Source organism: Equus caballus, chromosome 5, assembly GCF_041296265.1.
Source record: "Equus caballus isolate H_3958 breed thoroughbred chromosome 5, TB-T2T, whole genome shotgun sequence".
Taxonomy (NCBI): Eukaryota; Metazoa; Chordata; class Mammalia; order Perissodactyla; family Equidae; genus Equus; species Equus caballus.
This window is the reverse complement of record NC_091688.1, coordinates 103,170,725-103,192,853: the sequence shown is the minus strand read 5'-3', so window position 1 is coordinate 103,192,853 and position 22,129 is coordinate 103,170,725. Positions and strand designations below refer to the sequence as shown.

The window sequence follows — 22,129 nt, the reverse complement described above, 5'->3', positions numbered from 1 at the left end:
AATGCTCAACACACTCAAAAGAAGATTCTCCTTTCATCCAACAGACAAGCTGTCTATCTAGAGCCATGTTAGTCTATCCAAACAGGAACTTAAATCATTCAGAGGCTTTTTCTTTTGTTCTGTTTTTTAACTTTAAGGTTTCAGAAAATGTTATTGGTAAAAGTTTTGTATACCAAAAATAATCTGCTGTAGATTGTTAGTTCATAAACAAGCAAATGAAAAACAATGGAGAAAGTGATAGATTATTAAGATAAAAAAAACTAAGCAATAATGATTCTAGAAAGAAAAGCTGCTCCTAGATAGTTCCTAAGGTACTTTGGGAAAACTATCGTAAAGGAAAAGAAGAGGGACAGACAGAGAGAACCCATACACACGCCACTAATAGTCCAGAGGTTTGTAACTGTGAAAAGAGAATGAACATTTTCATCTACCATAGAGAAAGAGGCAGCCGCTTGTTCCAGTAATCCCACAAGTCCTGACTCAGTAAAGTACTTTCCAGAGCAGATACCTTCTTCATCTGGAGATACCACATCATCTGAGACTGCAGATTCTTCTAAAACATTAGATGAAATATTCTAGGGGGAAAAAATTGAAAAGGTTTGTGAAGTAGAATTAATTTCTTATCATGAAAGATGTAGTTGAAGATGACATAGAACTATCGGCTTAGGTTAAAAAAAGGGAGGAGTAGTCAATGCAAAGATAAAAGACAAATCTCCAAAAACTTTCTGTATTTTGGAGATGACAACAAAAAGGCAACACTACTGTTAGATACTTTTTCCATTAATAAAAAGTTGTGAGAAAAAAACTAAGAAAAATCATGGGCTAAGGAAAATAGTCATATGTCATAGGACATCTAAGGAGACTTAATCTTTATTTTTAATTTAATTGATCTTATCAAAACTCCCTATGAGAAAAATTAAGGTACAAAAATGGTCTCTTGGCTTGCCTAATATGTGAGTTAATGAAAAAACTCAGGTATAATAAAAGCCCTCTTACCCAATGAGATTGGGATCAGCCATCATTTCTAAAAAAGAAATGATAGATACATACCTTAAATATTTTATTTTAACCCAAACATTTACAGTAGATATACACTCATTTGTCAATTTTTTGAAGTAGGTCTAAGGCGTTTTCTTTGTGTATGGGTCTCCAGATCAGAGTTCATGTAATTCCCTGACTGAATACTCATAATGCACCTTCATTTAAGAATCCCAGTTTTGGTTTCTTTAAAGCCCACGTAAAAACTTGAACTTAAAAGACTATCAAATTATCCCTGATTCTAGGAGCTTTAGCCCCAATCTTTTGTATTTGTCTGATCCAAAATTAATTCAACAGCAATCATTTGGGAGCCTTTTATCAAGTCTGCAAAACATTTGACTTGGTTTTCAGAGAAACAATAACTCACTTTCTTTTTACATTCAGATTTCATCAGAGGATATAATATCTAATTAAATTTTGTAATTTCCAAAACCTGGCATTAACAGGTTTTGAAGAAAAGCAAAGCATAACTGACCTTTGGTAAGTAAAGAATTCAACCAGCAGCTCAGAAGTGTGTAACCCTCCTGGAGAGTAAACTATCATCTCTGAGTCACAACATTAGCTTATTTTATACAGGAAATGCAGAATGTTGGATTATTTGGTGTGTTAAGTAAAAGCCGAGTAAGAGTTTCTACTGAATTCTGATTCTCAGTATTTTGCGTGTATTTCATAGATTCCATAAAGTCCATAGCAGTATAGGCAAAGAGAATAAATATACATAGCACTGATAATTCAGAGGTAAGAAAATGTGGAAAGACAGTTAGCAAGAAGTACTCTTTAAAAACGTATCAATGCCAGTGACAGCGAAATGTCAATTTATCTCGTGAGGCTTTGCCTGCAGTCTATGCTTTCCTTGCAAGATAAAAGAACCTAAACACCAGTCAGAAAAGTTAAAACCAGAAAAGCACATACCTTGATTTAATGTAAATCTGGCAGATTCCTACCTGAAATGTTACGCATCCTACAGGAAGATATTTCCGGTCCTCTAGCATGCTCAAATATTCAGCAACAAGTGCTGCTGAGTGGACCAGGCACTGCGCAGCCTCAGCATGATTGCTGCGTTCTGAATGTTTGCCAGCCATGTTCTGCAACCAGGTCAACCGCAGATCTGGAGAGGTCTGGTAGCCCTTGGCAATTCTAATTAGAACAGAAATTCTTCTCAATTAGCATTTGCTTCCCAAGCTGGAAGGGAGTTTAGACTGCTTGTTCAGTATTTACCTAGAAAGGTTTCTGTTATTGAACACAACCTATTAAGACAAGTTTTTGAGTGTAATGACAACATCTTTGAGTATGTTTAGAGAAATAACTGTAGACTCATGGAATGGACAATATCAGTTTTTTGTAGGGGGGATTAAAAAAAGACACGCCATATTAAAATCTAGCCACTAAGAAAATAATCAGTAAGAGAAAAACTATGGGAATTTATGTGTTCAATATGGGATTATACACAAGTTTTATGTTCAAGGAAAAAAAGATTATAAAAGATAGTTTGATAGCATCATCTTTATTTTAAAGAAAATATTTATTTTGTTTGTGCCTTTAAAAAACTCCAAACTGTGAAAAGAGAGGGCAAAGAAAAAGTCTCAAGTTTTACTTACATCTTTCAAGATACAATAGGAATCACACATTTCTCAAAATGTGCCCCTAGAAATATTATCCTGTAGGCATTACTATATTTAAAATTAGAAAAATTAATGTTATAGTAAAACATTAATATACTGTATTTTCTTCCAAAGGACTGATTTTTACGATTAAAATATGAGTTTTGGGCCTTCCTAGGAAGTCTAGGGCCCAGGACACCATGTTAAATATGCGTTATGATTGTTTTTTAAAATCCCCTTTGTTTCTGATAATCAATATACTGAACAATGATGCATAGTTCTTAAAAGAAGAAGTGACACAAGGGATCTGAAAAAGCAGCCTGGAAAAAGTATATTTTGACTTTTCAACATACCATTAGAAAATGACAATTTTTGTATGTTTATTTTTTTATCCAATGTTTTCTGTGTGTCTTATTAATTTAAGCCCACTATACAAGGTATAAGTGAATCAAACAAATGCTACCTGTACATTAGATCAATCAACATTTCAGGATCCTCCTGGTGTTCCTTCATTTTAACAGTATCAGAAAGGATCATATGGAGATTGAAAACCAAATCTTGGACCTGCAGCAGAGAATCATATGAAAAACATTCTTCAATTGTCATTCATTCACAATCACTAAATTAGACGGGAAGATATTTCAGATATCTGATGATATTGATATAGTTCTGAGGAGTGGTGGTATGCTGGGATATGGTGGTTGGATGAAGGGTAGGAAAGTATATACAAATTTCTCAGCAGACTGTTTTTTTCAGTTCCCTCACCTGGAAACAAGTAGAACTGTAAGTAGAAATAATATATAGGAACATAGAGGATACAAGGAAAAAACACAAAAGGAAATTCTCTCCTATGTTTCCCATTTTTCCAAAAAGGATTTGTAGAAACTTTAGTTTTTAAGGCAAATTCTTGTTTCATTAATAAGTGGGAATAACGTTTCATCATAAAGCTTTTTTCTGTCTACTGCCTAAATCTACTGTTCTATTTTTTACAAATTCACAGAACTAAACACCAAAGATGTTAAACATTCCAAGAAGGAAGGGTTGCTTATTGAAACAAAGAGTCAGCCCTAGCTACAGCATATGATATGCAGATTGAAAGAAAAATACAGGTTTCTCCCGTAAAACCAAAGTTTGATTTAACAGTTTGGAAAGTCCCTATTCATAATCTGATTTCAGTCAATGATCTAGAAAAGTAGTATTTCTGACCTGATCAGGAAACGTCGTTTCCCTCAATTCCAGATCTTCTTCAGCATATGTCAATATAGTCTTCAGAGAACGTCTTAAGAATTCTTCATTAAAATTCTGAGATGTGCCCACCAACGAAGACAGTGACATTGTTACCTGCATTTTAACCCTGGCGAAGTTCTGTACCAGAGAAATTGTCACGTCAGCATTTAATATAAGAAAGCTAAAAGAAAAGAGTCTACCTTTTTTACTTCCTAAATGAAACAGATAATTAGTGAAAACATACCATTATAAGCAAAATATTTTTTAAAAAGTAATGAAATATGCATATTGAATTCTCATTTTAAAAAGGACATAAAACTTAGAATTTTGCTGTGAATAAAACATTACAACACAAGGCAAAAACAAAAAGCCAGGGGTTGGCCTAGTGGCATAGCGGTTAAGTTCATGCACTCTGCTCTGGTGGCCCAGGGTTCCCCAGTTCAGATCCTGGGCACAGACCTACACAACACTCATCAAGCTATGCTGTGGTGGTGGCCCACATACAAAATAGAGGAAGACTGGCACAGATGTTAGCTCAGGGCCAATTTTTCTCACCAAAATAAACAAACAAACAAACAAACAAATAAATGTGAATCTTAAAAAAGCCATGTAGAGCTATGTGTTAAATTAGAAGATGTGCCCAGGACTTTGGGTTTCTCTGTTATGAGGTATGTTATTAATAACAACACTATCTTTTCAGATAAGCCTACAGAGCCTGCCCAACATCACAAAATTCTTAAGTGGTAGATGTAGTCTTTACACTCTAGCCATTTCACCAAGTCTACAACTATGATAAAAGCAATTTAATACACATCTTGTATAAAGTGACCTGAGGTAGAATCTCTGGAGTAATGTCCATAAGAGTTAACATTTTTCCTTTTTCAGTGTAAATTCACTTCTGGTCTACCACCCCACTATGAAATTTCTCTTACGAGGTTATCAGTGATAACCTAGTGACTGCCAAATCCAAGATACTTTTTTGTCAGTATTCTACTATACATCTCTGTATATTTAAACATAGTGATTACTTTTTCACTTATTTTTTGGTGAGGAAGATTGGTCCTGAGCTAACATCTGTACCAATCTTCCTCTATTTTGCATGTGGGGTGCCACCACAGCATGGCTTGATGAGTGGTGTGTAGGTCCACACCCAGGATCCAAACCTGCAAACCCCGGGCTGCTGTAGCAGAGCCGCCAACTTAACCAGAGCACCACCAGGGCAGCCCCATCTAATTTTCCTTGAAAATTTCCTGCTGCATCTTCAGTAGTACAACTTTATCCTGACTTTCCTATTCTTTAACCATCCCTCTCCTGTCTCCTTTACTCCTCAGCTGCCCTTCTTAAATACCAGTGTTTCCAAAGATTCTGTCAAGAACCCTTTTCATTTGTCATACTTCACACAGCCTCATCCATTTCTCTGCCTTCAACTAGTACAGATACATGCCTACATCTTCAGCTCCTACTTCTCTCTAGAGCTCTAGGATATTATATTTTATTAGATGGCTCCATCTGGATGTCTCAGTGAGTAACCTCAATTTTAACATTTCTAAAATACCTTCTTTTCCTATTGATTAAATAAATGGTACTACTGTTCTTGTAGTCACTCAGGCAAAAAATCTAGGAGTCATCCTATAGTCATTCTCCCTTGTTGTTATTCACACCATAAATCCAATCCACACTATCCCCTAATCTGTTCCAACCTGTTCTTTCTCCACTCCCAATGCCATGGCTTTAATTCCCACCTTTACCACTTCTTACTGGGATTACTGTAAGAACTTTTCAATACATCTTTCTGCCTCTTCTCTTATCCCACAAGTCTATCTTCCTCATAGCATCAGGGAAATTTTCATAAAATGCAAATATGAACACCTCACTCCTCTCCTTAAAATACTCCAATGGCTGCCTGTAGCTTTGAGAAGAAAAGTGAATTATCTGACTCAGTAAATGTATCAAACTACAGGGTGGGGACTGAGAGTACAGTGATAAACAGAGCAAGTATCTGCCCTGTGATAGCTTAGTCCAGGCCTTTTCAATTACAACTTTCTCTCTTACTCTCTCTCCCAGCCAAAACCATCAAGAAGTCCTAAAAAGTATCTTTCTCTGTTTGCCTGTTTCTGACTCTTGTCTGGATGCCTTGCTAATTATGTATGTGTGATTTTCTTGACTTACAAAGCTCTATCCACCTACTTATCCATCTGACTGGGCAATTCTTCATCCTTAGTTCAAGCACCTCCTCTTTCTGAAAACCCACCCCTGCGCTTACACAGTGCCCTGTCCTTACCTCTCATTATATTAAGAATGATAAATACTTATTCAGTATTTGCTCAGTGCCAGTTACTGTTATAAGTGTTTTACTTAATATTAATTTATATAATCCTCACAAAACCACGTGAAGTGGGCACTTATTACTATATTAGATGAACATTACCTATTCATCTCCTTCCCCATCAGATGCTAAGGTACTTGAAAATAAGGACTATCCTTTTATCTATGTTTGCCCAATGCCTACTTCAGTACCTAGAACATAGTTCAATACTTTGTTCTAGTATCTGTTGAATAAAGTATACAAATCACTGCCAGTTTTAAATTACCTATTCTTTATTAGAAGTACTACCTGACACTAAGATGATAAATTACCTATTTCATAAAGCTTTCCTAAAATAAAAAAAATGTATCAAGAAAACTCCATGTGTGATCAAATTTTAGAGACTTTATCTCAAAAATAAACAAGATCAATAAAACAACTGGATTCCTCTGCTCTGAATTAAGAAAGAGGACTTGGCTTCCAGTAGAAATAGCATAGTGTGAGATAGTAATTTCCCACTTCTCCCAGATTTCATACAAAAATAAAAGGTGAATAGGAAAAAATCCATAAACTCCATTTTCAGCAAAACGAGGAGATGGATGTAATCCATATATTAGAAAAATGCAAAAGAGTTGACAAGTTAAGATAGGGAGCAGTTTTGATAGAAGGAAAGGAGTAGAAAGGAAACAGTGAGAAATCTTAGCACACAGATTTCAGAAATAACGGGAAAAAACATCTCTTTTAAATAAGAGACTCACTTTGAAGTGATAAAACTATTTGTCTTGAAAACAAAACGAGCTAATAATCTGGGAGGACTGGATAGAAATGGACTGACCAGAAGCTTCAGGAAGTTAGGCAAGCTATGTGTGTAACAGCAAAATCCCATGAGAAACACATTCTGAAGGAACTTCCTACAAATACCTGGGCCAAGATGATCCAACTCATTCTATGCTGAGTAATAAAAAGGTAAAGATCAGTGAAACTCACAAGATAAAGAACATGGAATAGAAAAATATTGCCATGAAACAGATGAAAATTCTAATGAAATATTTTGCCTTAAATTATAAAAAGAATGTATGAAGCCATTAATTTTAGGAAGGAAAACAAGGCAGAAATAAAAGAACTCAAAGAAAGATAGCAAGAATTGGAAAGTGACAACATAAAATAGGAGCTTACATGTGAGCTGACACTACTTGAAAAAGAAACAGAAAAAAATGAAGATGAAATTGGTAAAAGTAAGAGATCTCATGGAGAGCAAATAAGGGATACCTGGGACAGAAATGAGAAAAGCAACTAAAATAAATGGGAATTTGAAAAATGTTAAAAAGGAAAAGAGGACATGATAAAAAGTGAAGCAAAACAGATCCAACATATGTATAATTGGTACTCACAGAAAAACCCCAGACCCTGGTGCAAAACAAATATTTAATTTTATGCTCAAAAAACTTTCTGAAATAAATGAATTGCAAGTAGACAGCATGTGCCTGAGGGAATTAAAAATAAGTCAATACTAAGACACATTCTCGAAAAGACATTGAATTTTAAATAGAAAGAAAGAATCCCTTGAGCAGTTGGGAGGAAAAAAGTTCTATTATAAGGAAGAAAATATCCAGCTATCTTCAGATATTTCTAAAATAACATTTAATGCCAGAGGAAAATGGTACTCAGATCTTTCTTTTCTATTAAGTGCTCTTTATTTCGTAAGTTTTGCTGATCTTTCTCACTCTTTTTATTATTCAAAGTTAACCATCCTTGCTGTCTTACGAGTACACACAACTTTGAAAAATCAAGAACTTGGGAAACATTACGCCCAAGAACTTTCTTGAATAAACAACTACAAGACAATATTTAGCCAAATAAGAAATGATTAAAGAAAAAAAGAAAAAATGGTGGTGAGCACTATTTCTTTTTACAACTAAGACTGATATGTTAAAACTAAGAAAAAACTGGAGAGGTATATTCAACAACACAAATGTAAACAGTAATATAAATACTTTATTGAAATACTGAAATAGGAAGAAGAATGAGAAAGGGATTGTAGTGAAAGAAGAAATACAACAATTTTACCACTGTTCATAAAAGAGAGCTAACAGATACTGTCCCAATCAGTGTTTCTCAACATTTTTTTCATAATTGCACCCCTTAAGGAACCTTTTAAAATATTTTTTTCTAATCACTTCCCTCCATGAAATTTTAAGACCACAGATATACTATACATCTATTTATGTACTGTATGTATATCTGAATTTATATATTAAAAGACTATAAAGCTTACTCTTTTTATCCAATGCAAGGTTATAAATAACCAAATAAAACTTCTAAGTTAAAAATTTGAAGGCTATTTACATTTAACTTAATTTTAGAACTGGATTTACTGAGAAGCTTTTAATGTAATATTTTTCCTTAAACTGTAACATATCAAATTATGTACGTAAATTAGTAATTAATGTAAATACAAAACAACAGTAGCAATGTAAACAAATTTTTTAAATCATTCAAAATTGCTACTTGTCCAGCAAAAGTAAACTACTGAAAAAATTAACTTCTTTTTTTTCCTTTTTCTTTTTATTTGTTTTTTAAATTAACTTCTTAAAAATTATAGGTTAAATCAATGAACTTAACTTTTAACTTTTGCTTGATAAAAGAAAATAAATTTTAACTTAACCAGCTGCTAGACATTCATTCAGATATTGTTGACATTTTTTCTTTTCAGCACTTGACAGAATATTGGGTTGAAATTATAAATTAAGAAAAAAAAATTTCAAAGCCCAAGTCACACACAAAAGCATCAAACATTAACAACATCCACCAGGCAGCCAATGGAAGCCAAGAGGCGCGTGTAAATGACCTGAGTCCCCATCCCAGCCATCTATTCTCCACAGGGACGTACAAATGACCTGAGTCCCCATCACAGCCATCTATTCTCCACAGTTCTGTAGCATCAATTTTGCATACATTTTGTTCTTTGTTTATATTCCATGAATTTAATGCCAATGCTGCACATGTAATACCAAATAAAACCCGATAAGAGAAATAAATACAAAAGAATGAGATGCTGACAGTTAGAGTTGAACTTTGGAGGGTTACAAACTAATGTGATAGCTAAGATTTTTTTTCATCTCCCAAGAACCAATTTTCACTCACTTGGTGGCAATATTGCCCCCATTGAGAATACATGATCTAAAGAAATAAGAGGACTGAAAGCATTATGTAATTATAAAATTAGAGCAATATGAACTTTTCTAAATACGATAAACACTATATCCAAAAAATAAGGTGAACTGACCACATAGTACAAGATGAAAACAATCAACAAAATTTTTTAAAAAGGACAAAAGGGGGGAGGCATAGCAAAATAATACAACAGAATTTCAGACATATCTGATATAACAAGTATGAAAAGGTTTAATTCAACTTAGAGATTGATTATAAAGCAAACTCAACTCTCTTCTGTCTATGAGAGGCACACCTAAAGCAAAGTGATTCAAGAAAGGGGAAATAAAAGGACAGGCAAAGGTAACTGAGGCAAGTCCAAGTTAGAAAGAAAGCAGAGGTACCTAACACCACACAAGGTGGAATCCAGGCCAAAACAAGAAAAGTTTTAAATGGAACCAATTCAGGTCTTTTTCAGTCATGAGAGAATAATTCATAAGAAGATATAACAGTTATGAATATCAATATACCAAATAGTTATGAGTATCAATTCATCAAAAAGAGCTAAAGGAAAAACAGACAACGTATCGGCTTTAAATCACCTCCTTCAGTCCACCAAGTGGACCAAAAATAAACAGGAATCCAAAAAAACCAGAATAATGTAATCAATAACATATATTTGTTTGTTTAACTCAATACTCTGAAAATAAAGAATACACCTTCTTTTTAAATGTGTGTGGAACATTCACAAAAATGTATGTTTGGACACAAAAACACACACATCCACAGAACAAAAAAGGAGACATAGTATATACACTGTATGATCACACTGCAATAAACCTAAAAATTAACATCAAAGCCCTAAAAAGGACTATCAACTCTTCGGATTAAAAAGAAAATATAAACTGAAATTACAAAATATCTACAAAACAAGAATATTAAAAATACAACATATCAGAACCAATGAGATACCAAAAGCAGTGCTCAAAGGAAAATTCTAGGCTTTAAATACTTAAATGAGTAAAAATAAATGAATTACACATTTGACCCAAAAAGTTAGGAAAAACACATGTGAATATTATTATCAAATAAATAAATGAAAACATGGAATTCTTCAAAGACTGACATATAATGACAAAATATCAACCCAAGATATTTAAACTCTTAATTTCACTTTCATTTTACTTAATGGTAATAATTAAAATTTACAATAGCTCAATGTTTATTTACATTCTAACTCTGTACTACTAAATGTTATCTTTAGTACAGCAAGCAGAAAGATTTGGATTTTTATAAAATATCCATAGAACGAGAAACACCAAGACAGTTTAAGATTAGACTCAAAACATACAAGAAAATTCCATGCTTGCCCCAAAACCAATTCGCTACCTTTCTGTAGAAGTTACATTTCATTATGAATCCAGAGAGATAACACTCACGTTCCCAATCTCAAAGTTCTGTCTCATAAGGAGGTAGAGGGAGGCGCTAGCATGTGACCGTATTGTATTGATGCTACTGCTACAGTGTCGGAGGAGCCGGAGGCACAAATCAGCACACTGCTCTGTCTCTTCTTCAAACAAGAGTTCAGGGAACTGTGAGAAAACAACACCACACTGAATTGAGGCAGTAAAAGCTCAAGGGATAAGTTAATATAGCCTGAACTAGAGATTTGTTAGTATAGACCAGGAATTAAAAGAATGGTTAATGATGTGGACCACAGAGCCAGACAGACTAGGTTTGAATACTGCTTATGCCACTGGCTAGTGTGTGACGTTGGATAAGTTATCTCATCCATAAAATGGGTCTAATAATATTATCTACCTGGGAATGTATGACAATCTTAGATCAGATAATTTGCATAAAGCAGTATAGTAACCAACATGTAATAATTCTGTAATATGTTTTTATTATTGCAAAATAGTACATATGTTATTTTCACTGGTTAAGTGTCATCTGCATTCCATTTTGTAAGATGACTAAGATGTAATTGCTACTTCTATGATTTAAGAATATACATATTTCCAGGGAAAAGTGAACGCAGGAAATAAATATCTGAAGTAGCTGAACAAAAACTATGTTCTCTTCCATTCCCCATAGGATAAAGTAATTTCAACAGACTGAACTACTTATACATTGAATTCTTGATAAATCAAGTTAATCAACAAGATGAAGAGAAAACAAGAGAAGCCTCATCTTTAAAATTAGCTATTAATTTCAGGCCCTCCTCCACATCAGAACTACTATTTTTTAAGGCAGAAACTGGTTAAAGATGATCCAAATAAGAAAGAACTTCCAGAAGGCAAACAGTAGAAGAGAGGCAAAAAAAAAAATCAAGGGCCTTAGGTTGTTATTAAAATTTTAACTATAGATATATTAACAATGAATGTGTCAAATGATCTTAGGCGATGTTAATAAAGAAAGCAAAGTCTGACCACACTGCAGGTACAAAAGAACCTACCTTTGAAACGAGGGCTCTCTGGGTAGCAAAACAGTGCTGTAGATAAACTGCACTTTGGTTACAGGCCATGCTGTGCAGGAGCACTTTCAGCACCCCACCGAGGATGCTCTCTTTGGATTCTGTCACAGAAACAGTCTGCAATTTAAAAATGGGTAAATAAAACAGAGATGGACCTGCAATTTGCTTAGGGCGACAGAATTTTTGAAAATAAATCTATCTTTTAAAAATAGGAAAATCATAATATAAGATCTAGGAAGACTTCAAAGAAAAGGAGCTGAGCTGTATTCAGATAAGAGAAGAACAGGGAAAAAAGAATGGATAGGATTTAAATGAGAAAAAAGAGGAGCAAAGACAAAACTTTTAGGAACTACCGATATTTAAATGTTAATTATATGGCTCAATAAATACTTTTTCCCCAACCCCAGTTTACTAAATGCGTATTTAAATTCCTCTTCTTTGTGTTCTTACCTGGACAACAATTTCTAATGTATCCAAAATGATTAGGTTGGCTTCAGTAGCCAGATTTCCATCAATCAGTGCTTCATGTTCAATCTCTGCTCTTGACCTAATGCAAAATATTATATTATATTTATCTTTTAGAAAAGCCAATAGATCCATAATTCAAAAAAGACTTAAAGATGCATAGAAATAAAAACACTTGGAACCATTTTTCAATATTTGCCTAAATTTAAAATTAAAAGAGAATAATATTTTACATGTTGAAAAATGCTTTCTTATATCCTACGTTTTGTTGACCATGCCATACACATTTTCTCACTCCATCACAGTACCACAATGCCACTAAAAGCATAAATGTTTAGCTTTCAGAGATGCAGCAATCATAGGAACACACTGTTTTATTCTGAACAGCACAGACACTAGGTGGTGCTATGGGAATTCATATTTAGGGCTGGTTCATGTAAAGCAACATTCAAAACGCTTAGTATTCATCTTACCATTTCAAAGATTTTCAATATACTTATTTAGGATAAAAGTACTAATTTTTTCCTGAAGTTTCATCTAATTTATCAAAATTTTTGCATCAAAAACGATTTAACTCTTCAATCAAACTCTGGATGGCATCACTCATTAGAAACAAAACAAGTTGATGCAACAAAGTGGTTTACTTGAATCCTAGTATTTATAAAAGTAATATTTAGTGAAAATAAAAAATTTAGGAATAACTACCTATGATTTATGGGTAAAAGTGACATTTGTTTAGTAGCAATACATATATAGAAACTATATAGTACAACTAAACAGACAATACATAAACCAAAGGAAAAGTACAAGGACATTAAATGCTAATTTTTTAGGGGAACTCTCATACACTTCTGGTGGGAGTGCAACTGGTACAGCCAGTATGGAAAACGGTATGGAGATTCCTCAAAAAATTAAGAATAGATCTACCATTTGACCCAGCTATTCCACTGCTGGGTATTTATCCAACAAATATGAAAACACAAATGTGTAAAAATATATGCACTCCTATGTTCACTGCAACATTATCTACAATAGCCAAGACTTGGAAGCAACCTAGGTGCCCATCAAGGTATGAATGGATAAAGAAGATGTGTTATATATACACAATGGAATACTACTCAGCCATAAAAAAAAAAACATGAAATCTTGCCATTTGCAACAACATGGATGAACCTTGACAGTATTATGCTAAACGAAATAAGCCCGGGAGAGAAAGTCAAATACCAAATGATCTCACTCATAAATAGAAGATAACAACTGCAAACACACATACAGAGACAGAGATTGGATTGGCGGTTACCAGAAGGAAAGGGGGTAGTGAGGAGGGTGAAAGGGGTGATCCACTCATGTGTATGGTGATGGATGTAACTAGTCTTTGGGTGCTGAACATGAGCAATCTACACAGAAACTGAAATATAATGATGTACACCTGAAATTTATATAATGTTATAAACCAATGTTACCTCAAAAAAATTTTAATTAATTAATTACAAAAGAGATTGGTAAACAGAAAAAAATAAATAAATGCTAACTTTTTTCAGTTCTTACATGTCCAAATATCTGAATCTTTATTACTACCAATAAAGAGAACAGTTTAAGAATTCACATTTTATAAATTAAATTTAAGGAGAAAATATAAGAGTTAGAATTAAATCAGAAAAGAAAATACATGATGTTCAAACTTACTATTCCAGCAAGATTTTGTGAAGAAATGTGATAATAAAAACATGTTTTAAGCAAAAAGAATCAGGAAAACACCCACATACAGAAAAGGCTTCCTTAAAACATCACAAGATAAGCAGAGAGAACACATTCTACAAATGCAGAAATAAAGCAATATACTACTAGGAGACCACCTGGCTGCTTCGTGATTTCTAAAAGACAAAACATAGAAAAATAATCAAAGAAATCGACTTGCACAAAGAGGAGAGCAAAGCAGACACTCAAAGCTGAAGAATTTTAATAGATTTATATAATATTCAGTATCTGCTATGTTCTGAATATTGTGTCACCCCAAATTCCTATGTTGAAAATCTAATGCCCAAGGTAATGGTATGAAAAGCTGACCTTTGGAGGGGATTAGGTCGTCAGGGCGAAGGCCTTGTGAATGGGAGAGGTGCTTCTATAAAAAAGGCACCAGGGAGTTCGCTTGCCCTTCCCATCATGAGGAGACAGTGAGAAGTCTGTAACCCAGAAGAGGGCCTTCACCAGCCACGAAATCTGCTGGCGACATGATCTTGCACTTCCCAGCCTCCAGAACCGTGAGAAATAAATTTCTCTTGTTTGTAAGCAACCCAATGAGTGGTATTTTTGTTGTAGTAGCCTGAAGAGACTAAGACAGTTTCTGATAATTCCAAACTCTCATCTGTATGGTACAGAGTCTGGTGTTTCTTTGCTAGCACACACAGCACCTTGTTTCATGTGTTTTCTGATTTTACTGGCTGTGAGCTAATATTTCTGACGTTTATTTGTAAGAATCCTCTAAAGCCTGGACTGAAGGCAGTTCTCAGACAGGGTGAGAGATCATCCTAGTTTGCTTAAGAACAGGACTGAAGGGGTTCCCTGGGATGGGGGACATTCAGCGCTAAAATTGGCAGTACTAGGCAAACCTGAAGGAGTTGGTCACCATACTCTGAAAGTTTTTTGGGCCAATCAATCTACTTTAGGGCTAACTTACACTTGTAAATTCTTAAGAGAAAAAATTTAGCCCCTTGACTGGATGCCAAGTTTCAAGCCAAGCAATTTTACCTGAGGTCACTTGGGCAGTAAGGAGGATTTACTTCTAGCTCCCCTTACGTGGTAGGAGTAGTCCATTAGGACTCCCAGACTCATGTAAGAGCACTTTTAGTTGTTTTCAGTAGTAGGGTGAGTGAGTGTACCCAGTTTGCCTTTGTGCTAGAAAGAGAAGATGTGTAGCGTTTTGTCTTTCTTTAATCATATTTTAAGCTCCAAGGCAAAGATTAGTTTTCCAATTCTTTGTAATCCTTGAAATATTTGGTTCAGCGTGACACCCAAAATATGTTCAAAAAATAGTTGCAGAATGCATTTCCCAAGGGAGTTTGTTGGGGAAAATGGGATAACAGTTAAAACATGTAACATTTTACTTTATTATACCACATGAAAAATTCTTCTCCAAAGTCTTTTTTAATCTAAAATTTAAAAAGTAAATATAACTACTTTATCTTCAAACATGTGAATACCTAATATACATAAAATAACATTAAAATTATCATTTTCTTTCTGCATTTGAGATCCAGCAAGCCCATAAGTAACATAAAACAGAAAGTTATATTACTTGTCAAGCTTCTCAGTGTTTTGACGCCAATGGGTCATATCCTTCCTCCACCTCAGATTTTCTTGACTTCCAAAGGCACTTCCAGATGGGCTTCTCTCTGTCAAGTAAATTTGAAAACCATTTAAAAAATATTATTTTGGTTGGCCCACATACATGTATATTTGCAAACATATAAGAAATATTGCACAATGTTATTAACTTTATACATAGGCATTTTATCCTCAGTATAATGGGTAAAAACTTAGAGTGGTGCTTTTTACTAAAATTTTTCACAACATGTACAGAATAAATATATTTCCTACATGTAATATATATATATTAAAAAAACACCCTTTTGATAGGTGACATCAGTAACATGGTGGAGTGAGCTGTTCCCTTTGTCTCTCCCGCTTTGAGCTACAACTAAATGGACATTAATGGATCAGCGGAGGATGCCCACACAGCACATCAGGATGCCTGAGAGACCCGTGCTGCTATACATCTGAAGGTGGATGGATGACACCCAGGATGGAGGTGGAGATAGGTGAGCACTCTCCAGCCCCCAGGCAGCCCTGTAGACAGGTGCAACTGCTCTCCCAGGTAAAGTGCTCATAGGACTGCTGTGGCCCCAAGGGTGGGCATACGCTTCGGTGCAATTGTGGACACAGGTGATGTCAGCCCTGAGCCATGACATGGTCGCTTCCCTGACTGGTGGGAGAGTCCAGGGGTCCACACAGTCCACAAGGAGCAGCTCAGGCTTGGACCCAGTTGGAGGGCCCTGCCCAGCAAGCACAAAGGCTGCCATGACCTAGGAGCAGACAGTGGCGGAAGTGCAAGCCTGGACAAACAAGCCCCCAGCTGCCTGGAATGCCCATGGTACTGCTGCAGTCCCAGAGTGGGAAGTGTGACTCGGCGGGACTGTGAGAGCAAGAGGCAGCAGCCCTGAGTCCCCACATGATCACTCTCTGGTCCAGTGGGAAAGCCCACAGTTGCACTGTTCCCAGGGAGTGGCTCAGGCTTGGACCCTGTTGGGGCGGGGAGACCCGGCCACCAAGCACAACAGCTGGTGCAACCTAGGAGCAGAACAAGGCATATCTGCAGCCCAGAGAATGAGCTCCCAGCTGTTGCAAATGTCCACAGTACCACTGTGGCCTTGAAGGGGGAAGTAAGACTCAGTGGGACTGTGGGAGCAGGTGGCAGCAGCCCTGAACACCTGCATGATCGCTCTCTGCTCCATTGGGAAAGCCCACAGTCGCACGTGGTCCCAGGGAGTGGCTCTGGCTTGGACCCAGTGGGGGGCCCCAGCTAGCAAGCACAACAGCTGGTGTGACTGAGGAGCAGACCTAGGAGCAGATGGTGGTGTAGCTGTGGCCAGTTGCTGCGACCACCCACAGTAACTCTGCGGCCCTGAAGCAGGGAGTGCAACTCAGCAGGACTGTAGGAGCAGGCAGCAGCAGCCTGGAGCTGCCATGTGACCGCTCTCTTGACTGGTGGGAGAGTCCACTGTCCTCCTACGGTCCCAGGGAGTGGCACTGGTTGAGACACAGTGGGAAGGCCCTGCCCACCAAAAAAACCAGCTGACAGAACTTGAGACCAGACAGCAGAGCTTTGAGTGCAGGCAAACAAGCTCCCAGTTGCCATGAATGCCCATGGTACTGCTGCAGTCCTGAAGTGGAGAGAGTGTCTGGGAGGGACTGTGGGAGCAGGCAGTAGCAGACAAGAGCCCCCATATGATTGCTTTCCCATTCAGTGGGAGACCCTACAGGGTCACTGAGATCATAAGGATTGGCCCAGGCTCAGATGGGCACAGCTGATGAGGATCCTGGTGTGCCCAGCTTATGCAGCTCTTGCCACCTCCCCAGAGCGGCAGCAAGTGGAAGATTTAATCAAGTTCTGTCTCTATACAGAGGTACAAATCCATGCTGTAAAGTAGTATGAAAAGATATATTAAATCTCCAGACCAGAAGGAAAATGACAAGTACCCAGAAATCAATCCTGAAGGCACAGAAATGTATACTCTGACATAGAATTCAAATAGCTATGATACAAAAACTCAACAAGTTAAAAGAAAATACAGATACACAGTTCAATGAAATCAGGAACAAATTTAACGAACACAAGGAATTCTTCACAAAAAAGATTGAAAGTATAAAGAACCAATCAGAAATGTTGGAGATAAAAAAACACAATGGGTGAGATAAAGAAAAATCTTTACTCCCTGAACAGTAGAGCTGATAGCATACAGAACTAATCAGCAGTCCTGAGGACAGAAATACAGAAATGCTTCAGATGGAGGAGGAGAGAGAACTAAGACTAAAAAGAAATGAAGAAATTCTTTGAGAACTAGCTGACTCAATTAGGAAATGCAATATAAGGATTATAGGTACTCCAGAGAGAGAAGAGAAGGAGAATGGAGCAGGAACCTTGTTCAAAGAAATAATAGCTGAGAACCTTCCAAACCTGGGGAAGGAGCTGGAAATACAAGCAAGAGAAGCCAAGAGATGTCCTAACAATACTGATGTAAAAGAACCCTCTCCAAGGCATATAGGTGTAAAGCTGGCAAAAGTCAATGACAAAGAAAAAATATTAAGGGCAGTAAGGCAGAGGAAAATAACCTACAAAGGAACTCTTCTCAGGCTTTCAGCGGACTTCACAGCAGAAATCTTACAGGCTAGGGGAGAGTTGGAATGATAATATTCAAAATTCTGAAAGACAAATACTTTCAGCCAAGAATATTCTATCCAGTGACAATATCCCTCAGATATGATGGAGAAATAAAAACGTTCCCAGATAAACAAATGCTAAGAGAGTTCACGCCACAAGACATACCCCTCCCCCACAAGAAAGCATACCTGATAAAAAAGGAAAGGGGTTTACAACACCCTGAGCAAGGAGATAAATAGGCAAAATCAGAAAATTGCAGCTCTCTATCAGAACAGGTTAGCAATCACTTAATTACAACACTAAAGACACAGGGAAGGAAAACACCAAAAATAAATACAAGCTTGTCATTTTATTGACAAACTGACAATACAAGATGGAATAAGATATGACAATAATAACTTAGAAGGGGAAGAGGAAACGGATGGAATCGGCTTAGTCTAAGGAAATAAGAGGCTATCAGAAAATGGACTATCTCATCTATGAGATTTTTTTATACAAACCTCATGGTAATCACTAAACAAATAATTAGAACAGAGACACTAAAGATAAATAAGGAAAAAACTACCTAACTGAATTGGTAGTACGAAAGACATGGGATGAGAAACAAAGGAAATGCAGATGAACTGGAAAATGAGTGTTAAAACAGCAGATTTAAACCCTCATATGTTAATAATCACTCTGAAAGTAAATGGATTGAGTTCTCCAATCAAAAGACACGGTTGGGGGGGCTTGCCCCATGGCCAAGTGGTTAAGTTTGTGCGCTCCACTGTAGGCGGCCCAGTGTTTCATTGGTTCGAATCCTGGGTGCGGACATGGCACGGCTCATTGAACCACGCTGAGGTGGCATCCCACATGCCACAACTAGAAGGACTCACAACTAAGAATATACAACTATGTACTTGGGGGCATTGGGGAGAAAAAGGAAAAAAAAAAAAAGACACAGAGTGGCAGGATGTATTAAAAAACAAGACCCAACAATATGCTGCCTCCAGGAAACACATCTCAGCTCCAAAGACAAACACGGGCTCAGAGTGAAGGGACGGAAGATGATAATCCAACCTAATGGTAAACAAGAGAAAGTCAGTGTTGCCATACTTATATCAGACAAAGCAGACTTCAAGATAAAACACGTAAAGAGACACAAAGAGGGGCAGTATATAATGATAAAGGGACACTCCACCAAGAAGACATAACACTTATAAATATCTATGCACCCAACACAAGAGCACCAAAGTAGATGAAGTAACTACTAACAAACCTAGGAGGAAACATTAACAACACCACAATAATAGTAGGGGACCTCAACACTCCACTCACATCAATGGACAGATCATCCAGAAAGTCAACAAAGAAACAGTGGAATTAAAAGAAAAAATAGATCGACCAGATGTACTTAACAGATATATATATATATATATATAGAACACTCTATCCAAAAACAGCAGAATACACATTCTTCTGAGGAGCACATGGAACATTCTCAAGGATAGACCATATGTTAGGAACAAGGCAAGCCTCAATAAATTTAAGAAGACAGAAATCATATCAAGAATCTTTTCTGATCATAATGCTATGAAACTAGAAATCAACTACAATAAAAAAAGTGGGAAAGGGACAAAGATGTAGAGACTAAACAACATGCTACTGAACAACTAATGGATCATTGAAGAAATTAAAGGAGAAATGAAAAACATATCTGGAGACAACTGAAAATGAAAACATAGCATACTAAATCATATATAATGCAGTAAAAGTGCTCCTGAGAGGGAAATTCATTCCAAAACAGGCTCACCTTAACAAATAAGAAAAACTTCAAATAAGCAATCTCAAACTACACCTAACAGAATTAGCAAAAGAAGAACAAAAAAGCTCAAAGTCAGCAGAAGGAGGTAAATAATAAAAATTAGAGACGAAATAAATGAAATTGAAACAAAAAAGACAGTGGAAAGGATCAATGAAACAAAGAGTGGGTTCTTTGAGAAGATACATAAAACTGACAAACACTTAGCTAGACTCACTAAGAAAAAAAGAAAGAAGGCTCAAATAAACAAAATTAGAAATGAAACAGGAGAAATTACAATGGATACCACAGAAATACAAAAGATTATGAAAGAATACTATGAAAAACTATAAGCCAACAAACTGGACAATCTAGAAGAAATGGATAAATTCTTAGACTTGTACAACCTCCCAAAACCAAATCAAGAAGAAATAGAGAATCTGAATAGACCAATCACAAGTAAAGAGATTGAAACTAATCAAAAACCTCCAAAAAATAAAAGTCCAGGAACAGATGGCTTCTCTGGAGAATTCTACCAAACATTCAAAGAAGATTTAGTACCTATCCTTCTCAAACTATTCCAAAAAATTGAGGAAGATGGAACCCTTCCTAACACATTCTACAAAGCCAACATCACCCTGATATCAAAGCCAGACAAAGACAACACAGAGAAGGAAAATAATGGGCCAACATGGCTGATGAACATAGATGCAAAAATCCTCAACAAACATTAGCAAACTGAATACAGCAATACATTAAAAAGATCATATGCCATGATGAAGTGGGATTTATACAAGGGACACAGGGATGGTTCAATATTCACAAATCAATCAATGTGATGCACCACATTACCAAAATGAGGAATAAAAACCATACAATCATCTCAATAGATGCAGAGAAAGCATCTGACAAGATCCAACACCCATTTATAATAAAAACTCTCAATAAAATGGGTATAGAAGGAAAGTACCCCAATGTAACATGGGCCATATAAGACAAACCCACAGCCAACATCATACTCAACAGTGAAAAACTGAAAGCCATCCCTCTGAGAACAGGAACAAGACAAGAGTGCCCACTCTAGCCACTCTTATTCAACATTGTACGGAGGTTTTGGCCAGAGCAATTAGGCAAGAAAAAGAAATAAAAGAAATCTAAATAGGCAACGAAAAAGTGAAACTCTCCTTGTTTGCAGACAACATGATTTTATATATAGAAAACCCTAAAGAATCCATTTGAAAACTATTAGAAATAATAAAAAACTACAACAAAGTTGCAGAGTGCAAAATCAACCTAAATAAATTAGTTGCATTTCTGTACTCTAATAATGAACTAACAGAAAGAGAACTCAAGAATACAATCCCATTTACAATTGCAACAAGAAGAATATAATATCTAGGAATAAATTTAACCAAGGAGGTGAAAGACCTATACAATGAAAACTGTAAGACATTACTGAAAGAAATCAATGATGACACAAAGGAATGAAAAGATATTCCATGCATGTGAATTGGAAGAATAAACCTAGTTAAAATGTCCATACTACCCAAAGCAATCTTTGGGGACATATTCAATGCAACCTCAATCAGAATCCCAATGACATTCTTCATGGAAACAGAACAAAGAATCCTAAAATTCATGTGGGGCAACAAAAGACCCCAAACAGCTAAAGCAATCCTGAGAAAAAAGAACAAAGCTGGAGGAATCACAATCCCTGACTTCAAAATATACTACAAAGCTACTGTAATCAAAACAGCATGGAGCACGGTACTGGGACAAAAACAGGCACACAGATCAATGGAACAGAATTGAAAGCCCAGAAGTAAAACAACCTATCTATGGATAGCTAATCTTTGACAAAGGTGCTAAGATCACACATTAGAGAAAGACAAGTCTCTTCAATAAATGGTGTTGGGAAAACTGGATAGCCACATCCAGAAGAATGAGAGCAGACCATATCTTACGTCATACACAAAAATAAACTCAAAATGTATCACAGACTTGAAGGTAAGACCTGAAACCATACAACTCCTAGAAAAAAACACAAGTAGTACAGTCTTTGACATCAGTCTTTAAAGGATCTTTTTGAATACTATGTCTACTCCGACAAGGGAAACAAAAAAATAAACAAGTGGGACTTCACCAG

The 22,129-nt window shown here is 36.1% G+C and overlaps 1 protein-coding gene across 24 annotated transcripts in view; it reads right to left on the bottom strand.

The window, feature by feature from the left end:
- The window catches only part of DOCK7 (dedicator of cytokinesis 7), a 211,200-nt gene that overhangs the window by 29,129 nt on the left and 159,942 nt on the right, over positions 1–22,129 (bottom strand). For all 24 annotated transcript variants that reach the window (XR_011439396.1, XR_011439391.1, XR_011439392.1 and 21 more), the window contains 8 exons: positions 15,561–15,657; positions 12,251–12,347; positions 11,783–11,917; positions 10,764–10,916; positions 3,846–4,004; positions 3,103–3,203; positions 1,983–2,175; positions 432–575 (listed from right to left, as the gene is read on the bottom strand). Coding sequence is in view for 18 of the 24 variants with exons in the window: in XM_070268987.1 (XP_070125088.1) it covers positions 432–575; positions 1,983–2,175; positions 3,103–3,203; positions 3,846–4,004; positions 10,764–10,916; positions 11,783–11,917; positions 12,251–12,347; positions 15,561–15,657 (1,079 nt within the window). In the remaining 6 variants the exon portion in view is untranslated. The remainder of the gene's footprint in view (positions 1–431; positions 576–1,982; positions 2,176–3,102; positions 3,204–3,845; positions 4,005–10,763; positions 10,917–11,782; positions 11,918–12,250; positions 12,348–15,560; positions 15,658–22,129) is intronic.